General features: G+C 46.0%; 3 protein-coding genes across 3 annotated transcripts; 2 read left to right on the plus strand and 1 right to left on the minus strand.

Moving 5' to 3' along the window:
* Nucleotides 1-270: 270 nt before the first annotated feature.
* On the plus strand, nt 271-7477 carry LOC117857243 (dolichyl-diphosphooligosaccharide--protein glycosyltransferase subunit STT3A). Its single transcript, XM_034739768.2, has 23 exons — nt 271-472; nt 579-641; nt 997-1052; nt 1124-1195; nt 2138-2243; nt 2351-2401; nt 3116-3211; nt 3310-3369; nt 3450-3563; nt 3637-3723; nt 3845-3948; nt 4132-4227; nt 4868-4988; nt 5075-5155; nt 5235-5363; nt 5446-5649; nt 5731-5874; nt 5947-6133; nt 6219-6316; nt 6462-6541; nt 6627-6714; nt 6808-6894; nt 6983-7477. Exons 1-23 carry the CDS (start codon nt 341-343, stop codon nt 7037-7039), a joined length of 2313 nt encoding a protein of 770 aa, XP_034595659.1. The 5' UTR covers nt 271-340; the 3' UTR covers nt 7040-7477.
* Nucleotides 7478-7611: 134 nt separating this feature from the next.
* LOC117857242 (chaperone protein ClpB1) lies at nt 7612-11873 on the plus strand. Its single transcript, XM_034739767.2, has 7 exons — nt 7612-9491; nt 9629-9810; nt 9913-10194; nt 10287-10627; nt 10728-11007; nt 11105-11302; nt 11405-11873. The coding sequence occupies exons 1-7, from the start codon at nt 8336-8338 to the stop codon at nt 11708-11710; spliced, it is 2745 nt and encodes a 914-aa protein (XP_034595658.1). The 5' UTR covers nt 7612-8335; the 3' UTR covers nt 11711-11873.
* Nucleotides 11874-15214: 3341 nt separating this feature from the next.
* Nucleotides 15215-19714, minus strand: LOC117858388 (carotenoid cleavage dioxygenase 8 homolog A, chloroplastic). The gene is made up of 6 exons (XM_034741447.2): nt 19144-19714; nt 18785-19049; nt 16399-16880; nt 16099-16292; nt 15671-15963; nt 15215-15584 (listed from the first exon to the last, which is right to left on the minus strand). The coding sequence occupies exons 1-6, from the start codon at nt 19405-19407 to the stop codon at nt 15400-15402; spliced, it is 1683 nt and encodes a 560-aa protein (XP_034597338.1). The 5' UTR covers nt 19408-19714; the 3' UTR covers nt 15215-15399.
* Between the last annotated feature and the right edge of the window lie 4603 nt (nt 19715-24317).

Raw genomic sequence — 24317 nt, forward strand, 5'->3', positions numbered from 1 at the left:
TTCAGAAAAATCAACCCCGTAGAGTATCAAAATCATTCATATGAGTGTCGTTGAGTACCATCCTCATGCCATGTCCATTTGGACTGTCTTAAGTGGCCTCTTTGTTTTTAAATCAAATTTAAGGAACTTCAAACCGCAGTAAAAGTTGGAGGAACTCGGTTGTGGGTGATGAAACTGATGATGATGACTGATGACTCATGCTTTTTCTTTGAAAAGATCCAGGGGATTTTTCTGACAAATACTCCTACTAATCAGGGTCCAAACACGAAAAGTCCAATAAACCTCCTCTTCCCTGCTTTGCCTTTCTTCCTCCCCCCAAATATTCTGTTTCTCAGCAGCAATGCCGGAGCCTCAATCCTCTACGGCGGCGAGCGGGGGCGGAGGTCGCCTCCGCGACGCCTTCGGCGGAGTGCTGTGCACCTTCACCCTCCTCCTCATCGGCGTCCTCGCCTTCTCGATCCGCCTCTTCTCCGTAAGATCGGCCCGAACCGCAACATTTAGATCCTATCGGGAATTCGATAAGGGTTTTGCCAGACCCCTTGCCCTCTCAGTCTCACCTGTGCGTTGATGTGCCGCAGGTGATCAAGTATGAGAGCGTCATCCACGAGTTCGATCCCTACTTCAACTACCGCGTCACTCAGGTTAGTTTCGGCGGCGCTACTGCGTTTGTTCACACTCGCACTTCACAGTTTGTTATGGAGCTCGCTCAGGGCGCAATGTTGCTGTTACTGGTCCCTTCAACGAGTTATGGTGTTGGGGACTTCGAAGTTTTGGAAATTGTGGGTTGTAGGATAGTTGATAGATAAACCACTTCGCTTTGATCTAAGGTGGCATGTGGATGCATTGAATGATCAGAACATAGGGAAGAATAGATGGCTGGGATGTTTCTTCCGATTTGCAATTGTTGTTTGGATGTGTGCAAGTGTGTATTAATGTTTCTAAATCAGTTGTGCCACTTATAATTTTTATTTTATTGTATTCCACTCCTTGTTTCAGTTTTTGTCAAAGAATGGAATATATGAATTCTGGAACTGGTTTGATGACCGAACATGGTACGATTTCGAACACTTGAATCTATCTTTGTTTTTAAGTTATCTGTATGCTCACTATTACTTGCATTTAGGTATCCTCTTGGGCGTGTAATTGGCGGCACTGTCTATCCTGGTTTGACACTAACTGCTGGCACAATATGGTGGTATGCAAATGTTGCCCTGAGAATGCATGCTATTAGAGGAAGAGGCAATTCCTTATTTGACACTAGAAGATGAGTTAATTCCTTTCTTAATCCTGAAAAATTTTTCCTTCCTAATATGACACCGACTTCTAACTGTCATTCCTTATTTGATATTTCCGTCACTTGTGTTAGTTAAGTCAGGTGAAACGATTTCCAAATCGCCTTCAAAAATCATGAAACTTTTTGTAGTGATACAACAAATGAATATGAACCCATATTTATTAAAAGGAAACTTATACCTTTATGGTTTTAAAATTAAAATTCACCAACTTAGGCTACCTTTATAAGTTATATGAATTTTTATGGCACTAAACACTTTTAAAATTTATAAAAATAAATAAATAATATTTATCACATCAGATGCTGGAACTTATTAAATTATTTCCAAGAAAAACTTACATAGAGAATTATGAAGAAACGTAAATTTGGGAAAATTTTAAAGAACCTTGTAATTCTCTATGTAACTTATGATAGAAAATAATTTTGTAAATGACTAGAGGAATATTAGCTGTTTTCCATAATTTTTGGAAAGTATTTTGGTACCATAAAAATTCAAATATGCTTCAAAAGTAGTTAAATTTGGTGAATTTTAATTTTAAAATGGCAAAGGTACACGAGCGTTTTTAATCAATATGGACTCATCTTCATTTGTTCTATAATCAAAAAAAGTTTCATGAATTTTGGAGGTGATTTGATGGTTGTTTTGTTCGAATTATGTGACAAAAATGATGAAAATGTCAAATAAGGAATAGAAAATAGAGCTCGATGTCATATAAGGAACGGGACATTTTTTAGTGTCAAAAAAGGAATTTAATCATCTTCTAGTGTCAAATAAGGAATTTTCTCGGAATCATTGGATACATTTATACTCCTGTTAGCATGAATCAATTTTGGTTGTTATAGGTTGCTAAACTCCCTTAACATCCCATTGTCGGTGGAGACTGTTTGCGTCTTCACTGCTCCAATCTTCTCAGCCAATGCTTCCTGGGCAACTTACCTTTTAACCAAGGTTATTTTCTTAGTCTTCTAACCAAGGTTGTTTTCTTAGTATTTAAAATCCATGCTCTTACACTGGATTACTGAAGTGCTTTAGTAATCACACTATTTTCTCTCCAGGAAGCAAAGGGCTCTGGGGCTGGTTTAATGGCAGCAGCTATCCTAGCTGTGGTAACTGTTAAATTAACAATGTATTTTGTCTGTGATAAATACTAGATCCTTGATATCTTTACTTGATTTTTATAATTATTCTGCTCTCTTTTGTGGGTGCACCAAGAATGAGTCAATTAGATAAAGATATGTTAGCTTTGTTGATGTTGTCTGAATCTTTGAGTGTAACAGCGGAAGTGTTGATGCTTTATTATAATTATTATTTTTCAACCATTCTGGTCTGAACAACCCATTTTCATTTCAAGTCCTTGTTTGCTTATTCTCAATATCGTCTGAGATAAATGTTCTGTGGCTATATTGGAGTTTCACTAAAGAAAAAAGAGCTGTACGGAGTCATTTCTGAGCTTGTATGTCCGAAACTTTCAAAGGGCCCTTTGGTCTTTGATTTTTCTCATTCATCCAAAGTAGCATTGCCTATCACTGACAAGTAGATCTGTTCCTGGCATGAGAAAGGCATGCAAAGTGGTGAAATGAGAAGCTCACTTCTGAGCTTCATTCATTGATTATTGCTGAAAACCTGTTGTTGAGAATCATGTCATGAATTCGTATCCTTTTCTTTGTGCGGGATTATTGTTTCACTCTCATTTAATTATGATGTTTAGGATCAGCCTTTTTCATACGATTTTCAGCCCTTTTAGATGTTTAACAGTATGCTCTTGGCCTTTAAATATCACTCAATAAATAACCTAATTATCACTCCTCACCAATATGCAGGTCCCATCATACATCTCAAGATCTGTTGCTGGCAGCTATGATAATGAAGCTGTAGCTATATTTGCTTTAATATTCACGTTTTACCTATACGTAAAGGTGAGCTGTCCAAAAGTTTTGCCTTCTGTTCCTTTCTTCTTTCTTTCTTTCTGAAATTATCTCTTTGTTACTTAACATGGTTTGAAATGATTTTGCAGACACTAAACACCGGATCACTCTTTTATGCGACACTTAATGCTCTCTCATACTTCTACATGGTAAGATTGCTATTTTTTATGTTTATAGTAACTACTATATATCATGTATCCAAATTATGCTACTGTATTTTCCTTTTCAGGTCTGTTCTTGGGGAGGCTACACATTCATCATCAATCTTATCCCAATCCATGTTCTCTTGTGTATTGTGACTGGTCGTTACTCTTCACGACTTTATATTGCTTATGCTCCCCTTGTAAGTCGGTGCCATTCCAAATCTTTATATTCAAATGAGTAGAAGAATTTTCATAACTGTAAACACCTTGCAGGTTGTGCTTGGCACACTTCTGGCAGCATTGGTACCTGTTGTTGGTTTTAATGCAGTAATGACATCAGAGCACTTTGCATCATTTCTGGTATGTCCACTGTGTGTGTACCCACACATGCTCCTTTGTTTCCTAATTCCCCCAATTCACTAAAATCTTGGCTGCAAGCTAATGCCCCTCCCCCCATCCTTTCTTGTTATTTTGAATGCAGGTCTTTATAATCCTCCATGTGGTCGCTCTGGTTTATTACATAAAAGGACTTTTAACTCCTCGGCTCTTCAAAGTGGCCATGACATTTGTTATAACAGTTGGTTTGTAAGTTTTTGACATTGGAACTAGTTGAAATGCATAATAAATCTATACCCCTTAATGGTTCATAATTTTGAGCAAATAATTAACTGTTCTTCAGAAGTCAAAAAAATGAAGCAGCTGTTCATGATGTAGTTCGCTGAATTGCTAAATATCCACTTGACACATCTAACAGCAAGAATCCTGCAGGGCTGTTTGTTTTGCTGTTGCAGCAATTCTCATTGCATTGGTGGCATCTAGCCCAACAAAAGGTTGGAGTGGTCGCAGCTTGAGTCTGCTTGACCCGTAAGTTCTCATCAACATGTAATTGATAGTTGAATTGTTGAGCTCTCTTTGTTCTGTTGCAAAGTAAGATATCAGGTTTGGTCTCTTGGAGCACATAACTATTAAATTGATTGTTTAAGTTGCTGGGAGGATTTCTATACCTTTTAGTTTAAGATGTCCCCTTTTGTACATAAAGGGCAATGATGTTTACATGCGCGTATGTTTGTGACAACTTGATTTTTCTGTGCGGATCAGCTTTGAACATAATCTCCTGTCATAATGATGTAGCCAAATCAATGCGTGGCTTGGTCTAAGTAGCTTATTTTATTTGCAGTAGACTGAAAAATATAGTTAAATCTGATACTATAAGAGAGTATATTTATTGTCAAATTGAAGTCTTAGCTTGAGATTGAAAACCTGGAAATGGGAGTGCACTGTGTTGATTATCCTGAAAATTATGCTTGCCTCTGTCTTTGTCTCTACTGAATTGGACTTAAACTGTAATTTCCTTGCGGACCTCTCTTGTGTGTTTTGTTTTCCTTCTCAGCTATTGAACCTGCCATCAACTTTCATTTTACAATCAATGTGCATTTCTTCCTTTTCTGTATAAGTTGACACCTTGACTGTTTGCTCTTTATTTTTTATTTTTTCCTCCTGACAGAACCTATGCAAGCAAGTATATCCCTATTATTGCTAGTGTGAGCGAACACCAACCACCAACCTGGCCTTCTTATTTTATGGATATCAATGTGCTGGCCTTCTTAGTTCCTGCTGGGATCATAGTAAGTATTCCATTTCTAGTTGAATAAGCAGTTTAGTTTTACCATGGTTTTGACTTTTGACTGATATGTGTCAACTCAATTTGCAGTCATGCTTCTTACCATTATCTGATGCAAGCTCATTTTTGGTCCTGTACTTGGTAACCTCTGTGTATTTCTCTGGAGTAATGGTAAGCCTTTAGTATGAACTTTTGCAACCTGCAGTGCTGGGCTGGTTAATTTGTGATCCTGATGCTACTGCAATGTTAGGTCCGGCTTATGCTCGTCCTTGCTCCCGCTGCATGCATTTTGTCTGGGATTGCTCTATCTGAAGCTTTTGGTGTCCTTACAAGATCGATGAAATTTCAGCGTCCGACATCAGATGATGGCTCTTCTACAGTATGATTGTTTTCTTCATATTTTTTTCCCTATCCGTTATGTTGAATTGTTCACTTACACATGAGGTTCTGTCAAATTCAAGGCAGGGGATGGTAGTTCTAACACTCCTGCCGACTCAGAAGCTGTTTCAAAGGAAAAGCCAGCCAAGAAAAACCGGAAGAAAGGCAAAGACTCAGAGGGAAGTTCTCCTGTTGATCCTAGAACGGAAGAAAAACTTTTAGTGCTGCCTTGTGGACCATCTGCCGTGGGTATAATGTTGCTGATCATACTTTCTGGGTTTTATGTGGTAAGGGAACTTTTCCTTCTGGAAATAACACTCTCATTAGATTAGATTAGGATTGCTAGTAAATGATGCCATGTTTTGCAGGTCCACTGTGTGTGGGCTGCTGCAGAAGCATACTCAGCACCCTCAATTGTGCTGACATCTCGTTCACATGATGGGTTGCATGTTTTTGACGATTTCCGTGAAGCTTATGGATGGCTGCGCCATAACACAGACGTAGATGATAAGGTACACCTTCTTGCTTCTTATTATTACACTAACTGTGTTTATTCTGACAGCAAGATGGAGTTGATTGTGCAGGTTGCATCTTGGTGGGACTATGGTTATCAGACAACTGCAATGGCCAACAGAACCGTTATTGTAGACAATAATACATGGAATAACACACACATAGCAACAGTTGGGACAGCAATGGCATCCCCAGAAAAAGCAGCATGGGAGATCTTAAATTCCTTAGATGTCAAATATGTGCTTGTCGTCTTTGGAGGTTGATTCATTTTTGTCTTCTAGAAACAAACAATTGCCTTAAATAAGTTCTGCCGTACTCCCTAACACCTGATGATTCTTTTCAGGGCTTATTGGCTACCCAAGTGATGATATTAATAAGTTCCTCTGGATGGTTCGAATAGGAGGTGGTGTATTCCCTCACATAAAGGAAGCAGATTACCTTGTAAGCTGCGGGTTTGTCTTTCGTAATTCCTCTCAAATATCTTCCAATTGTCCTGTGCTAGACTTTTTTCTTGGGTGGGTGGGGGCTCTGTCAAATATTTGATGGTTCACATTGTTTGTTGTGTATTTGTGTCATATTTCCATAGAGGGATGGCAACTACCGTGTTGATGCTCATGGCACCCCAACGATGCTGAATTCCCTTATGTACAAGCTTTGCTATTACAGGTCGGCGACACGTAGAACTTATTATACTGGGCTAAATTGATACATTTGGGAATAATGTTTAACCTTTGTTTTCCTTTGCGCACAGATTTGCTGACACTGATGGTAAGGGCTTTGATAGAGTGAGAAGATATGAAATAGGAAAGAAGCACTTTAAGCTGACCCATTTCGAGGAGGTGGAGTGCTTTTTCTCGTTTCTCCAATTTGGATGTGAGAATTCCGCTATTGCTTTAATTCATTTTGTCGTGTTTACATGCTGCTGAATGCAGGTTTTCACAACCCACCATTGGATGGTTCGGATTTACAAACTGAAACCTCAAAAGAACAGAGTCAGAGGGAAACTGAAACTAAAATCTGTAAGTCAGACAGCAAAAATTGCTTGGATTTAAGCATATTGAAAGTTCTGCATTTTAAACATCTTTCCACTTCATTTCTTTACCGCAGAGTTCAAAAACAAGTTCTATGCGCAAAACCGGTGGAAAGAAGAGCCCATGGCAATAGAGATCACAAAGGTGGGGTCCTGGACAGCTGGAGTCAACAGATACAGTCACGGCTTGCTCAAGGTGCCCAAACCCGAGAAAAACTACCAACTCACGAAAAAGGAATTAGACTAGAAATATCAGCATTGGTTTGTTCTTGATTATTGCCATGGAGCATAGTATAGGGATACCCTGTGATTCATAGTTTTTGCCATTCCACCCTTCCGATACATTTCTCCAGGCAGGGGAGATCTGATGAAATTTTTGATATGTTCTGGCTGGAGGCTTTTATCATCGTTTCAAAAAGATGGCGTTTGTTTGTAGGGATCTGACTGAGAGTGCCTGATCATTAGGAATTATGGATTCCAGTTTATATCAAGTTGACATTAGTGACAAGCCTTAGCAAGTTGCTTACTGTTTACAATTTACAGATATTCAATGCAATGCAACATATTGTATAGTGCCTCAGCGTTCTAGTTCCTGGTAGGTTCATCCGTTGATTTCTCGTTTTGGTTTGGATCTAAGAATTATATTTGAATAGATACTATACTTTTAGTTTCTGAGTAAGTTGCAAGTATACCCTTTACGTTTACTTGGATTCTTTTGCTAAATCGCAAAGATCTAGTGCACAGATCTGGTACTTAATATCTCCATTTGTGATTACCACCTATAGAACGAAGGTTAAGCCAAAAGAATGTGGCAATGTGAGTTTTGCTAAGCATGTTTAGGATCTCCCTGCAATTTGCCAAAATCAAACGCGAGCAGCATTATAAATTTGTGCACATAACAAAAGGAAATGTTAAAGCTTTACATCTGATTGAACTGAGACTCGTGATTTCAACGATATCGTTGCTCCGGGAGGCCTGGAGCTCCGCGCTGTCGACGGCGGCAGCTATCGCGCCGACGTGAGATCCCCCAGCCAAAACGGGCTCAAGTCGGCGGTAGCCGTCAACGTACGGAGACACGTGCCCTCATCCAAGGTATCCATCATTTCAATCCTGGCCGTCCACGTATCTGGAGACCCTATTCGTGGCCGTTTCCCCAGCAAACCGTTGATCATCTAGAACTTTCTAGTGCCTTCTAGCCTCCAGCTCGCCGTCTTCCACTCTTCCTCCGCTTCCACATCATTCTGGGCCCTCCGCGAATTCTCCCTTCCCGCCTCTTATAATCCATCTCCTCTCTCTCCAAATCCCAGATAACCAACCGAAAAACACAAACGCCAAGCGAATCGCGGCAAGGAATTCGACGAAGACCTTGTTAATCCCCAATCACCATTGCTTGTTCTAGCCTGTAGATTGTTCGGTAGAAGAAGGTAGCGATGAATCCCGACAAGTTCACGCACAAGACCAACGAGGCGCTGGCCTCGGCGCACGAGTTGGCGTCGGATGCCGGCCACGCCCAGATCACGCCGCTGCACCTCGCCGCGGCGCTGGCCGCGGACCGGTCGGGCGTCCTCCGCCAAGCCATCGCGCACGCGTCCGGCGGCAACGACATCGCCGCCGCGGATTCCTTCGAGCGCGTCGTCGCCTCCGCGCTCAAGAGGCTGCCCACGCAGTCGCCGCCGCCGGAGACCGTCCCGGCGTCCACCGCGCTGGTCAAGGTCATCCGCCGCGCGCAGTCTGCGCAGAAGGCGCGCGGGGACTCCCACCTCGCCGTCGACCAGCTGCTCGTCGGCCTCCTCGAGGACCCCCAGGTCTCCGACGCGCTCAAGGAGGCCGGCGTCGCCGCGTCGCGGGTGAAGGCCGTCGTCGAGAAGCTCCGCGGTGACAACCGCCGCGTGGAGTCCGCCTCGGGGGACAGCAGCTTCCAGGCGCTCAAGACGTACGGCCGCGACCTGGTCGAGGTGGCGGGCAAGCTCGACCCGGTCATTGGCCGCGACGACGAGATCCGGCGCGTGGTGCGGATCCTGTCGCGGCGCACGAAGAACAACCCCGTCCTCATCGGCGAGCCCGGCGTGGGCAAGACCGCGGTCGTGGAGGGGCTCGCTCAGCGGATCGTGCGCGGCGATGTCCCCAGCAACCTCCTCGACGTGCGCCTCGTCGCGCTCGACATGGGCGCCCTCGTCGCCGGCGCCAAGTACCGCGGCGAATTCGAGGAGCGGCTCAAGGCCGTGCTCAAGGAGGTGGAGGAGGCCGAGGGGAAGGTGATCCTGTTCATCGACGAGATACACCTCGTGCTCGGCGCCGGGAGGACGGAGGGTTCCATGGACGCGGCTAACCTGTTCAAGCCAATGCTCGCGAGGGGGCAGCTCAGGTGCATTGGCGCGACGACACTCGAGGAGTACCGAAAGTACGTCGAGAAGGACGCAGCATTCGAGAGGCGGTTCCAGCAGGTGCACGTTGCCGAGCCCAGCGTTGTCGACACTGTCAGTATCCTGAGAGGCCTCAAGGAGAAGTACGAGGGTCACCATGGTGTCAGGATCCAGGACCGTGCGCTCATCGTTGCCGCGCAGCTCTCGTCGAGGTACATCATGGGTAAGTGTTTGTGTTCTTGCGAATCAGTTTTGATTCTTCTCATATTTCTCGAATAAAATGTCGATATCATGTTGCTATTCTTGTGGTTTTGTTACTGAACTGATGAAATTGGTGCTTCTATTGTTTCGCTTATCTAGGTCGCCATCTGCCTGACAAAGCTATCGATTTGGTTGATGAGGCCTGCGCAAATGTGAGGGTGCAGCTCGACAGCCAACCGGAGGTGATTGACAACCTTGAGAGGAAGAGGATTCAGCTTGAGGTCGAGCTCCACGCGCTCGAGAAGGAGAAGGACAAAGCCAGCAAAGCTCGGCTAGTTGAGGTGGGTTTTGGCTATCTTGATTTTTCTAATGCTGTAGCAGTAGCACACCTGCTTTTCTCTGTTCAATTCTGAATGTCTGATGATGTGCAAATCTGGTTTCAGGTAAGGAAAGAATTGGACGATTTGAGGGACAAGCTGCAGCCGCTGCAGATGAAGTACCGCAAGGAGAAAGAGAGGATAGATGAGATCAGGAAGCTGAAGCAACGTCGGGAAGACATGCTGTTCAGCGTCCAGGAAGCCGAGCGCCGGATGGATTTGGCCCGCGTAGCAGACATCAGATACGGTGCTCTCCAAGAGGTTGATGCTGCCATTGCCAAGCTGGAGGGTGAAACCGGAGAGAACCTGATGCTGACTGAGACTGTTGGCCCGGAGCAGATTGCTGAGGTACGCTTGTTAGAGGCGAAAATTTGGTGCATTGCCTTCCACTTCAAGTGCGTGCAGCGGTACTCAAACATCATTGTTGTTGTTGTTTATAGGTGGTGAGCCGCTGGACTGGCATTCCAGTGACTAGGCTTGGACAGAATGAAAAGGAGAGGCTGGTTGGGCTGGCTGATAGGCTTCATCAGAGAGTCGTTGGACAGCAAGAAGCTGTCAACGCAGTTGCAGAGGCTGTTCTGAGGTCCAGGGCTGGTCTTGGGCGGCCACAGCAGCCTACTGGCTCATTCCTCTTCCTTGGACCGACAGGTGTAGGCAAGACTGAGCTTGCCAAGGCTCTTGCTGAGCAGCTATTTGATGATGAGAACCTGCTTGTTCGGATTGACATGTCTGAATACATGGAGCAGCATTCAGTTGCCCGGCTAATCGGAGCACCACCTGGGTAAGCATCATATCATATCTTTATACCTATTTTTGGGTGCCAATTACTGCTAGTTGGGCATTCTGATGATTGAACTGTGGAACTGTGTGTGACTTTGTAGGTATGTTGGCCACGAGGAAGGAGGTCAGCTGACAGAACAAGTTAGGAGGCGACCCTACAGTGTCATTCTCTTTGATGAGGTTGAGAAAGCACATGTGGCAGTGTTCAACACTCTGCTCCAGGTTCTAGATGATGGTAGGCTGACTGACGGTCAAGGCAGGACAGTAGACTTCAGGAACACTGTGATCATCATGACCTCAAACCTTGGCGCTGAGCACCTCCTTGCCGGGATGGTGGGCAACAACTCGATGAAGGCTGCTCGCGATCTGGTTATGCTGGAGGTATGTGGTGTCGATGCAACTTGTATTGATGTTCTGTTTTCACTGTTGTCGTTGTCGTGCAGTCTAGTGCTAAACGTGCTGGTTTATTCATCTGCAGGTGAGGAGGCATTTCCGGCCCGAGCTTCTGAATCGTCTGGATGAGATCGTGATCTTCGATCCCTTGTCGCATGAGCAATTGAGGAAGGTTGCTCGGCTGCAGATGAAAGATGTGGCTGTCCGCCTTGCTGAAAGGGGTGTTGCCTTAGCTGTGACTGATGCTGCCTTGGATGTGATCTTGTCGCTCTCTTACGATCCGGTATGTGAAAGCATCAGCCGACAGATTACCTTATTTTCTGGGTTCAGCTGCCTTCATGGATTCTGAGTTTCTGACTCGTGCTCTTCCTTTGTGGTTCAACAGGTCTATGGTGCCAGACCGATCAGGAGATGGATTGAGAAGAGAGTAGTGACCGAGCTGTCCAAGATGTTGATCAAGGAAGAGATAGACGAGAACTCCACGGTGTTCATAGACGCTTCTCCCAACAAGGAAGAGCTGACTTACAAGGTCGACGCGAACGGAGGACTGGTGAATGCGCAGACAGGGCAGAAGTCTGATATCTTGATCCAGGTTCCTAGTGGAGCTATCAACGGCGGAACAGCACAAGCGGTGAAGAAGATGAGAATCATGCAAGATGATGAAGATGCTGACGACATGGAAGAAGAGTAGAATAGACATAGGGAACTCTCCTCGACTTAGTTATAGACAATTGTTGTGTGAAAATTGTGTGAGGTGCAATGCTTGGGGCTGTCAAGTGCTAACGCCCCTGCAAATGAAAGTGTTGAGATGAAATCGAACTGTGGATATTAAGGCAAGATTCCGTTACATTGAATTCGGAGTGTGTTGATTACCCAGTTGTGTTCCCAGGTTCGTTGTGCCTGTCGATTGGTATCATGAAGCATACAGTTCAAATTGCGATTTTGTAGATCTTTTTCTATCGTCCTCAGCAGGACGGCTCTTCTCTACCTCACCTCTTCGTGCCGGTTTTAAGTGCTTGAAAATAGCACCGTTATGTGGTTTTCAGATCATCAGATGTCAGTAAATCTTTTATCTACTGAAATCCTCTACTGAAATCCTCCGGTTGGGAACTTACGAGACGAGCGGCAGGTGCCGAGCTTTGTCCCCTCTTGTGGGCTGGGCTTGTTTTTGTCGGAGTGGTGTGTGCCGCTTTGCCCGACCCGGCTGTTGTTGTTGGCAGCACCTGATTAGGGCTGGGCCGAACCGGTTTGGGAGTTTTTTTTTTTGAAAATTAGGTTTGGGGAGTCTGGTGCGGCATCGACGACGTTTACACACCCGTCAGGGAAATTTTTTATTTTAGAATTTTGCAAAAAAATATGTTCTAATAAAAAATGCAAATCTATACCCATTTGAAATGGCGGAATGTACACTAAACCCACCCTACCACCTGGCGAAATTTCCCTTCTCTCAAAAACACACATTCAAACAATTATAACTTTTTCATATAAATTTGGATGGAGATAAAATTTATATGAAAATTGTAGATCTCGATGAGATCTAGTTCAAATTTTTTTTCATTTGGAATCATCTTGATGCTTAAATAATCGACACAATGCTCGGATCTAAAATTTGTATTTTTTTTCAAAATACTAAAATAAAAATATAAAAATTCGTTGCTTGCCGCTGGACCTTCCTTTATCCTCCATGTTTTTAATTTTGTGTTCAGAATGTGCTCCTCCGTGTTGTTACTTGTTAGGTTGTTACTTTGTTAGCTTACTATATCCTTCCATCCATCGAGCGAACGGCCGACACGCGGGCCCAGCTGCTTCTGTGCCGCTGCATCCACCCCTGCAACCTGAGGCTACATGTAGCCGCCTGTTGTTTTGTTTTATACTCCCGTCCCAGTATAATGTATTTTTAGATTCAAGGTGCAAACTAATATTGATAGCAAACGATATTATTGCTCCTATTTGAAGGCAATAGACCTCCTTAAAAACAACAGTAATTATTGCATTAGTACACTCCATATGCCACGTTTACACTCTGGAATGTTCCAGAATTAAAAAAAAATCACGAAGGGAGCGTTCCAAAATTAAAAAAAGAATTCACGAAAAGGCTTCTAACCTAGTGGTTCCTCGTGGGAGCGAATTAAACAGGTTTAAAATAAAAAATTATAAAAGAATAGGTAGGAGCTTATCCTGCCCACTTCGGTAAAAAAAAAATTAAAAAATCACACTACCATTATTACACAAAGAAGAGTGGCACCATTGCATAAAAATTCAAAATTTGAACTAACGTGCTTCATCGCAGCAGCACCCCACTATATAACACGTCAAGAGCTCCAAATCAACCAAATGGGAGACATCCACTTCAGCGCAATCCACTTCATCGTCATCGCTATGGCCACTGATTTAAACCTAGTGCCGTCAGCCATGAAAGGGAGGTGGAGGAGCGATGGATGCACAAGGGGCACGGGGAACACTCGCGGATGGAGTGCGTGCTGAGCGGTGAGGATGGGATGTGTAAGAGTGGAACACAAGCAGCAGGAGAGGGGAGGGAGGCGCTAGCGGTGAGAAGATTGGAGAAACGAGCAGTGCAAAAACGAGCGGAGCAGTGGTGCGTGACGTGCGTCCCAGAGTCCAGAGCATTCCAGGCTTTCAGCAGTCCAGCCTTCCAGGTCAATGCTCGGTGCTTCAGTTTTTTTAACAAATGGACCCATATATATTGTACACATGCTGGATATTGGGACACATACTCTTACCTGTTGGTGCTTTTATTCTGTGCTTAAAATGGGACGGAGGGAGTATACCTGAAGATGGCTGTTGTTGACCGGTCGCCTTTTGGCCGCTTGTTGCCTGCGTTGCTTTCCACTCTGTGCCCTCGTGGCCTTTTGTTGCAATGATATTTAGATACCGGGTGCTAACTTTAGCACATGTGATTTCGGATGCTAATTATGAGGACTAAATATGAGCTAATTATAAAACTAATTGTAGAACCCCTAAGCTAATTCGCGAGATGAATCTATTAAAGCTAATGAATCCATTATTAGCAAATGGTTACTGTAGCATCACTCATTAAATTATAAACTAATTAAGCTTAATAGGTTCGTCTCGCGAATTAGACTCCATCTATGCAATTAGTTTTATAATTAGTCTATATTTAATACTCTAATTAGTACACATTCGATATGACATGTGCTATGGGAGCCAAAATTCCATGGCGCCAAGCGTTGCATTCCGGACATCGGCGCGCTCTACACCTCGATCGCATGGCCTGGTCAGAGACGGTGACATGACACGAGAGGTCGGGCATGCTTTGGCAAGCTTCGATACTGGAGGAAAGCCGGAAACTACCCGATCTTCAGGTACGTGTTTAGAGAAGGACATGATCGAACAACGTGATAATCGTGTCTTTGGAAGTAAACGGGTAAAAAAATCTGGGTATGGTTGGCGACTAGATTGCCAGAGGAACGATCCTTGTCACGAGGTCTGGATTCGAACGTGACAGCAACTTGTGAGCACCAATGACGTCTTGATGAGTATCAAAAAATGACGTCTTGATGTTGGACATAGCTACAGTGACTGGCCGTGGACAAAGGAAGCAGCGGCGGCAGCAGGAAAAACGAGCTGGGGATTCGAGCAGCACATGTGGGATTACCAGGACGGGAGAGATGGGGATGTGAGCGTGCTGTAAATCGAACAGCCATGTTTTCCCGTGCGAGACATGCAGGTGGCTTTTCCGCGTACTCCTCCTAGATGCATATTTCTATATCTGGACATAACTCGTTTCCAAGATGTATTGCAAAAATTACACTTACAATTTAAAATGGAAGAAATCTGCATATAAATAAGTAAGAGCAAAGCTCAGATGGCCTTCGATTCAATCAGAAGAAGAAAATAAATTTTCCCACAACAAGTGTCCTTGTGTTATTTATTCGTGGCATCTATGTTCTACCATCGTAATTTTTCTTAAACTAATGTTGTACTAGCCCAACTCTAATTTACTCCCTCCATTTAAAATTGTAAGTTATTTTTACGAAATCAAAATAGTCTAGAATTTTGGACGGTGCAGTGGGAGTATTTGCTTAATTTTCTAGTTTGTGGTAAGGATAGGTAGTAAAATTTTCTTCCCGTAAAATCATCTCCAGACTAACGTTAGTTACATCGTAGCGAAATTAGTTACAACCAGACTTGCCTTTAGTCACTGAATCCTTCACAAAGTACCAATTGGGTCAATGGAACCAAACTCCATTTTATTATGAAACTACCTGTTCATCTACTAGTAGATTTCATGAGTGAAGTATACCACTTTTCTGACAATTGGATTAAAATCCAACAGTTTCGATACATCCCTCACTACTGCAGAAGGAACATTTGTTTACATACTGGTGCACCGTGTAGCTAATTAACTTGTACACTGCTATCAAAACGCCTGGTAAGATCTTTGTCAGGGATCCAGCAACCGTGGAAGCCGTAGGGCAGGCCATAGGGGAACCTCACGCGCGCAATCTCTTGGAACGTCGTCGCGTCCAGCACTAGCGCATAGCCATCTCCACCGACGGCGCTTACAATAGATATCACCACTCCTGCATACAGAGATCAAGTTAGAAATTAAACAAAATCAAGCCGAGTAGCCCAATATATAGCGCGTTCAACTTTGAAGCAAACTGACCATCGTCTTCGTCCGTTGCTCCGGGCCTGGCCACGAAGAAGGGCTCGGACGGCACGGCGCCCTCATCGTGCCAATTCTTGGCCGTCTTCTCGACCAGGTCGATCTTGGTGACGGTGTTGGGGAAGTTGCACGGCCGGCGGGCGCCGCAGGCGTAGGCGTACCGGTACCTCTTGCCGAGGTAGGCCGGGTTGATGCTGCACATGTCCAACCCACGGCCGTGCTCCTCCGGGCCCAGCGCCGTCTCGAGCTCGCCGTACGGGCTCCCGTCCAGCGGTATCGTGAACCGGCCCACCCTGCAGGCAGAGCGCGCGCGCGGCACGTTAATTTGTTCTCTCGAGAGACGAGAAAAGACAGGAACAGTTCTCTCGGGATCGGGACGACAGGAACTGTCCGGTGCTGCTGGCACCGACACAATGCGACAGCCGTACCTGGCGTTAGGCAACACGTCCTCGTCCCTGAGCGATCTCAACCTGTGGAGGACAAGCGTCTCGATGATGGCGGGGTCGCCGTAGTGCTCGCAGCAGTCAACGATGACGGCCGCAGCCCGGCCGTCCTCGTCTTTCTCCTCGTACGCATTGATGTAGTGGATCGCCATGAACGGCGGCACCTCGACGCTCGCCACCTACACCCAACAGCAACAAATCCATGCACGCATGTGTAGATTTCGTTTCAAGGCAAGGCACGATAACGTACGACAACAGAATTTGCTGTCGCTACTAGATTATTACCGTCTTCCCGGTGGACCTGCACATGACGTGCATGTAGCTGCCGGACGCCGGGAGCCACTCGAAGGCGTAGTACGGGGCGAGCTCCGACTTGACCAGGCTGCTGGCCGAGTACCGGAGCGGCATCTCCGGCACGACGACGTAGTTCTCCGTGACGGCGAACGAGTGCATCCACCCCGGGGTCGGCCCCCCGCGGCAGCCCACCCTGCCCACCACCTTCCTCTCGTCGCTCCCGACCGCCATCCTGACGACGAGGTGTCCCGGCCGCGCGAGGTCGGGGAGCACAGTCAGGAGCTCGGACTCGGTCACGATCGGGTGCGCGGACTGTATCATCATGCCGCCGAGGCCGTCTGCGTACTCGAACTTGCCGACCGTGGCGAGCGTGTCCGGGTCGATCAGGATGGAGCTCTTGGTGGTCTCGGTGACGCACAGCACCCGGCCGTCCCCGAGCGGCAGGACGGCGCTGTTGGGGTTGTCCGTGAGCCATGGGCGGACCCACAGGGTATGCCGGGTGGGCCACGGCATACCCTGAGGCCCAGCACTTACCTGGTAAGTAGAGGTCAACGGGAGATGATTTTGCTGCTACGACGCTTGATTGCAACGATTCAGCATTTCAGCTGCCTGCGAGAGTGCGAGACCAGACGGGCAACGATTCAGATTCAGCTACGAGTCCACCACGGCCCACCAGCCCACGAGGCCACGACTCCTCCTGTGATCCCGTCCTCCGACGCGACGCGCAGCTATACGTGCTGATTGCCTGGTAATCTGGTATACGAATACGATTCGCCCACGATTCGACGCGCCGCACGCGAGTCAGGCGACGTCTCGAGTTCTCGAAGATCCCTCCGCCCGTCCGCCGCCACGATTCCTCCGCCCGCCACGCGCCACGATTCCTCCGCCCGCCACGCGCCACGATTCCTACGCCGCCGCACCAGGGCCAGCGCGTCTGTGCATGGTCGGAGTCTTCTTCTGCATACTGCGGCAACCAGAAGCATACTGCGACAACTAGTTCTTGTTGCTGTTGCCAAGAGAAATACTGATTGTAAGAGCTTTTTTGATCAAGTATCTATCTTGTTGAATATTATTGGAGTTTCTTGCAAGCGTCATGGTATGCTTCGAAATGCTATGCTTGAGAATATCAAGAAAGCACTTGAGTGTGGTGAGCTTGAATCAGGGAGTGGATTAAATCAAGAGATGAGTTTGCCTAGGCCTGGTGAAACTCGATGGGGCTCTCATTACAAAACTATATGCAACATTATTACTATGTATTCCTCAATCCATGGTGTGCTCATTGATCTTGGTGATGATATTTCACATAAGGATGATTGGACAAAGATACATTTTGTGCTTGGAGCATTTGAAACCTTTGAGTTCATTTTCTTTGTGCACTTAATGTTTGTTATTCTTGGATACACAAATGAGTTATCCGAGTGTTTGCAGAGAAGGGATCAAGATATTCTTAATGCAATCTCCCTTGTTAATGTGGCAAAGAATAAAATGCAACAGTTAAGGTCTGATGGTTGGGACCACTTCCTTGAGAGGGTCACTTCTTTTTGTATTAAACATGATGTTGAAGTTCCTGCTATGGATGGTGATTATGTGCCGTATGGAAAATCAGCAAGGTATGCCCGAGCCCGAAACCAAACAAATGATGACCATTTTAGAAGAGAAGTATATATTGGTGTCATTGATCAAATTAGTCAAGAGCTTGATAATCGGTTTGATGAGATCAATATGGAGCTACTTTCTTATATGTCAGCCTTCAGTCCTTCCAATTCATATGCTTCATTTGATGCACAGAAGATACGTAGATTGGCTGAATTTTATCCTAAGGACTTCTCCAACAATGATTTGCTAAAACTTGAATTGCAACTTGATAATTATATTAATGACATGCGATGAGATGATAGCCTCAAGGGTCTAGACAACATCGTTGATCTCTCAGTTAAGCTTGTTCAAACACGGAGGCACAAAGTATATGATATGGTTTACTTGCTTCTCAAATTGATATTGCTTTTACCAGTGGCAACAGCGAGTGTTGAAAGAGTATTTTCTGCAATGGTTAAAGTGAAAACAAAATCAAGGAATAAGTTCGGTAGTGTTTTGGATGATTGTCTAGTCACATTCATTGAGCGGGATATTTTCTTCCAAGTGGACGAAGAAGATATAATCAAGACATTCATGTCATTCAAAAAACGGCGGGTAAACAAAGCAGACAAGTAATATTGTAAGTTTCTTTTATGCTATATTTCGAACTATTTATATTATGATTTGTTATTGTTTCTAGCTTAATCTTTGAATTTATCAAATTGTAAATGGTTTTATTGAATTGCATAATTTTTTTTCCGGCATACCCTATGGTAAAATTATAGGTCCGCCACCGTGAGCACCGCGCCGCTGGCGATCCCGACGGCGTTGGTCACGCGGTCGAGCAGGTTACGGGGCTTGGGGCACTGCGAGAACTCGCGCAGGACGGGGCGGCCGCTCGCCACGGCGGCCTTGTACGCGTCCGACTCGATCTGACGGTGCGCGCCCGTGGCGCGGCCCTGCCGGAAGGAGATGCGGACCAGCGTGGCGTAGCCGTCGAACAGGTGGTGGAAGTCGCCGCCGCCCACGTCCCACAGCCCCGGCCCGTTCCGCAGGTACGTGCCGTTCTGCACATCAGCAGCGTAAGTACAAGAACTAATCGTATGCATGCCCGATCAAGGAGTGGAGGTGTTTGTTGAGAAGCGTTAGCGGCAGTAGTACCAGCCAATCAGGGAGGCGTCCTTCGACGGCGAGCTCGCCTTCCCACCGCTCCTGCCGGACGCTGGTCCACGCAGAGAGCTTCGTGTCGTCGCAGTCTGTCGAGGCCTCCTCCGCCAACGTGGTCGCCTTCACGGGGCGCGCGGGGTTACGACGACGATGACGACGCGCTGTTGCCGGGATGGAGTTAGTCTGCCGGGAGTGAGGGGAAGAGACGAGGAGGAATGTGCTAGGAGCAGCGTAGAGCGTGGGGAGATGGAACGCCATGCTTATCGCCTTGGCTGAGCTGTTTGTTATCTGATCGTCTCAGATCTGGGTGGTGATGGATTGATGATGGTGGTGCATGGTATACTGGTATGCATCGTTTATGGTCTTATGTAGATGTAGACCGTCTCGCTGCTGGAGAACGGTCGACGTTTGAGACTTTGAGAGCGACCTCACCGTGACGAGATCGGGTGATGGATGTGTAGCCAATCGGCCAATGAACAGCGTGGCAAATGCGGTGCAGGGAGACAAGTAAGGCGCCGTGTACTGTCAACTGTCGCACCCTTTTGTGTTGTTGTTGGTGTCAAGAATTTTGTAGAAGAATTCTGTGGGGGGAGGCACAGCGTTTTGGGCTGGTTTTGTTTGCTGGCCCATTAGTTCATTTCTTTTGTTTCTTCTTATTTTGTTGGGCTACTATACTTTTTATGTTGGGCTAATATACTTTTTTGGGCAAATAATATACTTATTGTTAACTTCTTCTTTTATTGTTCTAATAGTTAACAATCCTTGTTTTATTTGATATATATGTTTATATTCACCCAACAATAAGATTTTATCCATGGTATGTTTTGGATTATTCTAGTATCGAGAATTCATATTTCTGTGCTATGATTTGTATTGTTCCAATAGTGAAATTTCGTTATTACATGTTGACAAAACATAGGATATGAAGCTGCAGTGTAGGCTCATTAGTTAGCAATCTAAACTGATTTGTTCACTTTATAGGATAATTTTTCTCAACGTGGATATATTTTATTCTTATGTAAGATTAATTTATTCATATATAGATTAATTTGTTCATGATGTAGACTCACTAGTTGATGATATAAATTGATTTGTTCACTTCATCGACTAATATATTGGAGACATGGATGTATTTGTTCTCCATGTAGAACCACTACCGGAAACCTTAAATTTGCCGAGTATTTTTTTTTGCCGAGTGTTTTTTTTCGGACACTCGGCAAACAAGGTCTTTGCCGAGTGCCGGGCTAAGAACACTCGGCAAACGTTGGACTTTGCCGAGTGTCAGAAAAAACACTCGGCAAAGAGTAGGTTTGCCGAGTGTCAAAAAAAAACACTCGGCAAAGAGTGGGGTTTGCCGAGTGTTTTTTTTGACACTCGGCAAAACAATATTTTTTTTTCCTCTTTCCACCTTGAAATTTTTTCTACTCCCCACATACAACATGTGGTACTCAATGTTAAAGTTTAGTATATTTTTGAATTTTTTTTCTATATTTATTTAATTAATTGTATTTCAAGAAAATTTTTGATATAAGTCAAATTTGAACCGCAAGTGATTCAAATTATAGAATAAAATGAGTAGAAAAATGATATTCATGTTATTTGGCCCAATTTGAGACCTGACCCGTGAAATGACAAAAAATTTTGAACATCTTGTTCAGGAAACACGACCACGAACGTGTGGTAGTGGTATTTTTAAATTATAAAAAAATAAGCAAAGTCTGAAAATCATGAGATTTGTCATGATGTGATGATATCATACGTGGAGGCTATGGAAAAAAATGTAGAATGTTTTGCACATTTCGTCACGTACGATGTTTAAAAACCGAAGCATTTCAGAAGAAGAATAGTAACGTTGAGAAGGATTGCATAAGATTTGAAGTCAAAATGACGGTCGAGTTTTGATTTGACTACAAAACTTTTTGTATAGTCAATAGGGAATATATATTATTTCATGTGAATTTTTGACAATTTTTTGAAACTGTTGGATATTTTTTAATTTTTTTAAAATAGCTTTGCCGAGTGTCCTAGGTTAGACACTCGGCAAACAACCCTTCACCGAGTGTCACACCTAGGACACTCAGCGATTCTTTTTCCCCGACCGCGCAGGACTTATAGTCCCCGGCACCGCACCCGGCCCCCTCTCCTTCATTCCTCCGCCACTACCCCCACCCGCCCTCCTACCTCTTCCTCTCTCCCTGCCACCGCCGCCCGCCGCACGACGCCCCACGCCGCCGCCCACCGCTCGGCGCCTGGCCCCCGGCCCTGCCGCTGCCCGCCGCCCGGCGTCCGGCGTCGGCCCCCGCCGCTGTCAGTGTTTTAGACCGGCAACCCGCCTAGGGGTACCCTAGGTGGTATTTTATGCGGTAAGGTTCGTCGAGAGTCAAGGAATCAATGGTGACGCAAGGAACACAATTTAGACAGGTTCGGGCCGCTAGATCGCGTAATACCCTACATCCTGTGTGTTGGTTTGTATTGGATCTTGGGGATTGATCAACTGGAGTCGTTCTTGTGTGTCCTGAGCTTGGGTGTTGAGGTATGACCTGCCGAGCTAGGTACCCCTGCCCTCCTTTATATACTCCAGGGGGCAGAGTACTAGTCGGATTACAAGGAGGAGTCCTAGTAGGAGTACACGGGACTAGTTCTAGTTGGATTACAGGGGAATCCTAGTAGGAGTCTGACTTCTTCCTTCCTTGCGGGTACTGGGGATGTATCCCCGACAAGCCCCCGAGCGCTTTATAGTCGAATGCAGCAGTCTTTGAGTAGTGTTGAGATATTCGCCGAGTAGTCTTGGTGCTCTTCGAGTACTTTGTCAGGCTGAATCTTCCAATGCTTCTCAAAGCTTCCATGAGGCTATGGTGTGCTCAAAGTCTTGATCAACATGATATTATAGTCTTCATGGAGGGCGGCGAAAGTCGCACTCCATATGGAGTAGCCCCCGAGCCTTAGGTTGAATCGTAGAATCAGGCTGAGGGTCAAAATCTTGAATCTTCCTCTTTCGACTTGAAAAAATCGATTGTTGGGTGTAGCTTGTCAGCCCCCGAGCCTTGGATTGATTGAATAATCAACCCGAGGGTCTTGAATCTTCACTCAGGTCATCATTCGAGTAGTCTTGCGACGTCCAGCCCTCGAGCTTATACGCCAGGTAAGTCGTTGGAGCCATGTCGAGTGGTTTTGTGGCGTCCAGCCCCCGAGCCTGGGAGCTAGCTGAGCCACTGGAGATATTCCGAGTACTGATTGGTGCTTAGCCCCCGAGTTCGGGAACTAGCCTGTGCCGTTGGAGGCATGCTTAGTGGGCGTCACGACAAGCGTCGTCGCCAAAGCTTGACCTGAAAGAAAAAATGCGTACATTATGTAGCATATTTGTAGGATTTTGAAACTGCTGAAATTTATTCAGTGATCAGTATGAAAGTTGTGTCATGCTCTTATTCCGATCATACTCTTCCCGAGTAGTTAGCCTGTTACGCTTAGGCCCTCAGTCTCTGGGTAGCCGTTGCCGCTGCGTATGTGAGATCGTTCTTGTATACGCGTATGGGCTTAGGCGTGACAGATGCGCCTGAGGCTTTCACGAGTTAAGGCGTGTTCTGCTCGAGAAGAGTAGTGACCTTAAGAGAAGACAAAAGTGAGAGTAGTCGCTGCTGCGACAAGAAAGAGACTACACGATTGCGAGTCAAGCTCTTGTTTCAGTCATACTCTTCCCAAGTAGTTAGCCTGTTATGCTTAGGCTCTCAGTCTCTGGGTAGCCGTTGCCGCTGCGTTGCGTGTGTGAGATCGTTGTCTCGTATACGTGTATGGGCTTAGGCGTGACAGATGCACCTGAGGCTTTCACGAGTTAAGGCGTGTACTACTCGAGAAGAGTAGTGACCTCAAGAGAAGACAAGGAAAATTCGCTGTTGCGATAAAAAGGGAGCGCGGTAGCGCAAAAGAGTTTGCTGCCCTCCGGCGAATAGAGCGTGCGTTGCACGCAAGAGTTTCCAGCGAGTAGAGCGCGTGTTGCGCGCAAACGGAGAATAAGCCGGAAAATAATTTAGAAAAGTGACTTAGCTTGATTTGTGGATGATTGTTGACGAAGCCGTGACAGTCGTTGATGAAGCCATGACGGTTGTTGACGACTAGTGGAGGCGATTCTGACTAGTTGTCGGTGATGCAAAGTTTGCCCCGACTAATTTTTAGTCGAGACGAGTTGAAGTAGTCCGCCCTCGACTAGCCTTGTAGTCGAGACGAGTAGTGGAAGTAGTCGTCAGTGAGCGTCGCGATGTGGTCAGAGTAGTCGTCGGCGAGCGTCATGACGAAGTAGTCGTCAGTTTCTTGCCGAGCGAAGTAGTCGAAGTCGTTGCCGAGCCGCCCGTAGTAGTCGGCGAGCTCGCAACGTAGTTGAAGTCGTCAACGAGCTGCCCGTAGTCGACGGAGTCGTCGGCAAGCTGACCGTGGTCGTTGGCGTGCCCGCGACATAGTCGAAGAAATCATCGGCGAGCCGCCTGTAGTCGTCGGCGGGCTCGTGATGTAGTCGGAGTTTCGAGTTGTAGTCGAATTCAGAGTCGCTGTCAGACTTCGAGTCGGAGTTGGACCCAGAGTCGCCGTCGGACTCCAAGTTGTAGTCGGACCCGGAGTCGCCGTCGGAGTTCGAGTTCGAATCGCGGTGGAACCCGAGGTCGCCGTCGGAGTTGACGATCTGGTGCCGGAACGATCGGGCGCCATCGGCAATGCAGAGCCAGGATCCAAAAACGAAGGTTGCGCCGGCTTCGATGAAGAAGGCGGGCCTGATGACGACCGTGCCATTGAGTTCGCGCTGAGAAACTTGACGAGCTCCCCTACCTGGCGCGCCAGCTGTCGGTGTTTTAGACCGGCAACCCGCCTAGGGGTACCCTAGGTGGTATTTTATGCGGTAAGGGTCGTCGAGAATCAAGGAATCAATGGTGACGCAAGGAACACGATTTGGACAGGTTCGGGCTGCTAGATCGCGTAATACCCTACGTCCTATGTGTTGGTTTGTATTGGATCTTGGGGATTGATCAACTGGAGTTGTTCTTATGTGTCCTGAGCTTGGGTGTTGAGGTATGACCTGCCGAGCTAGGTACCCCTGCCCTCCTTTATATACTCCAGGGGGCAGAGTACTAGTCGGATTACAAGAAGGAGTCCTAGTAGGAGTACACGGGACTAGTCTTAGTCGG

This window comes from Setaria viridis, chromosome 5 (genome assembly GCF_005286985.2).
Source record: "Setaria viridis chromosome 5, Setaria_viridis_v4.0, whole genome shotgun sequence".
Classification (NCBI taxonomy): Eukaryota; Viridiplantae; Streptophyta; class Magnoliopsida; order Poales; family Poaceae; genus Setaria; species Setaria viridis.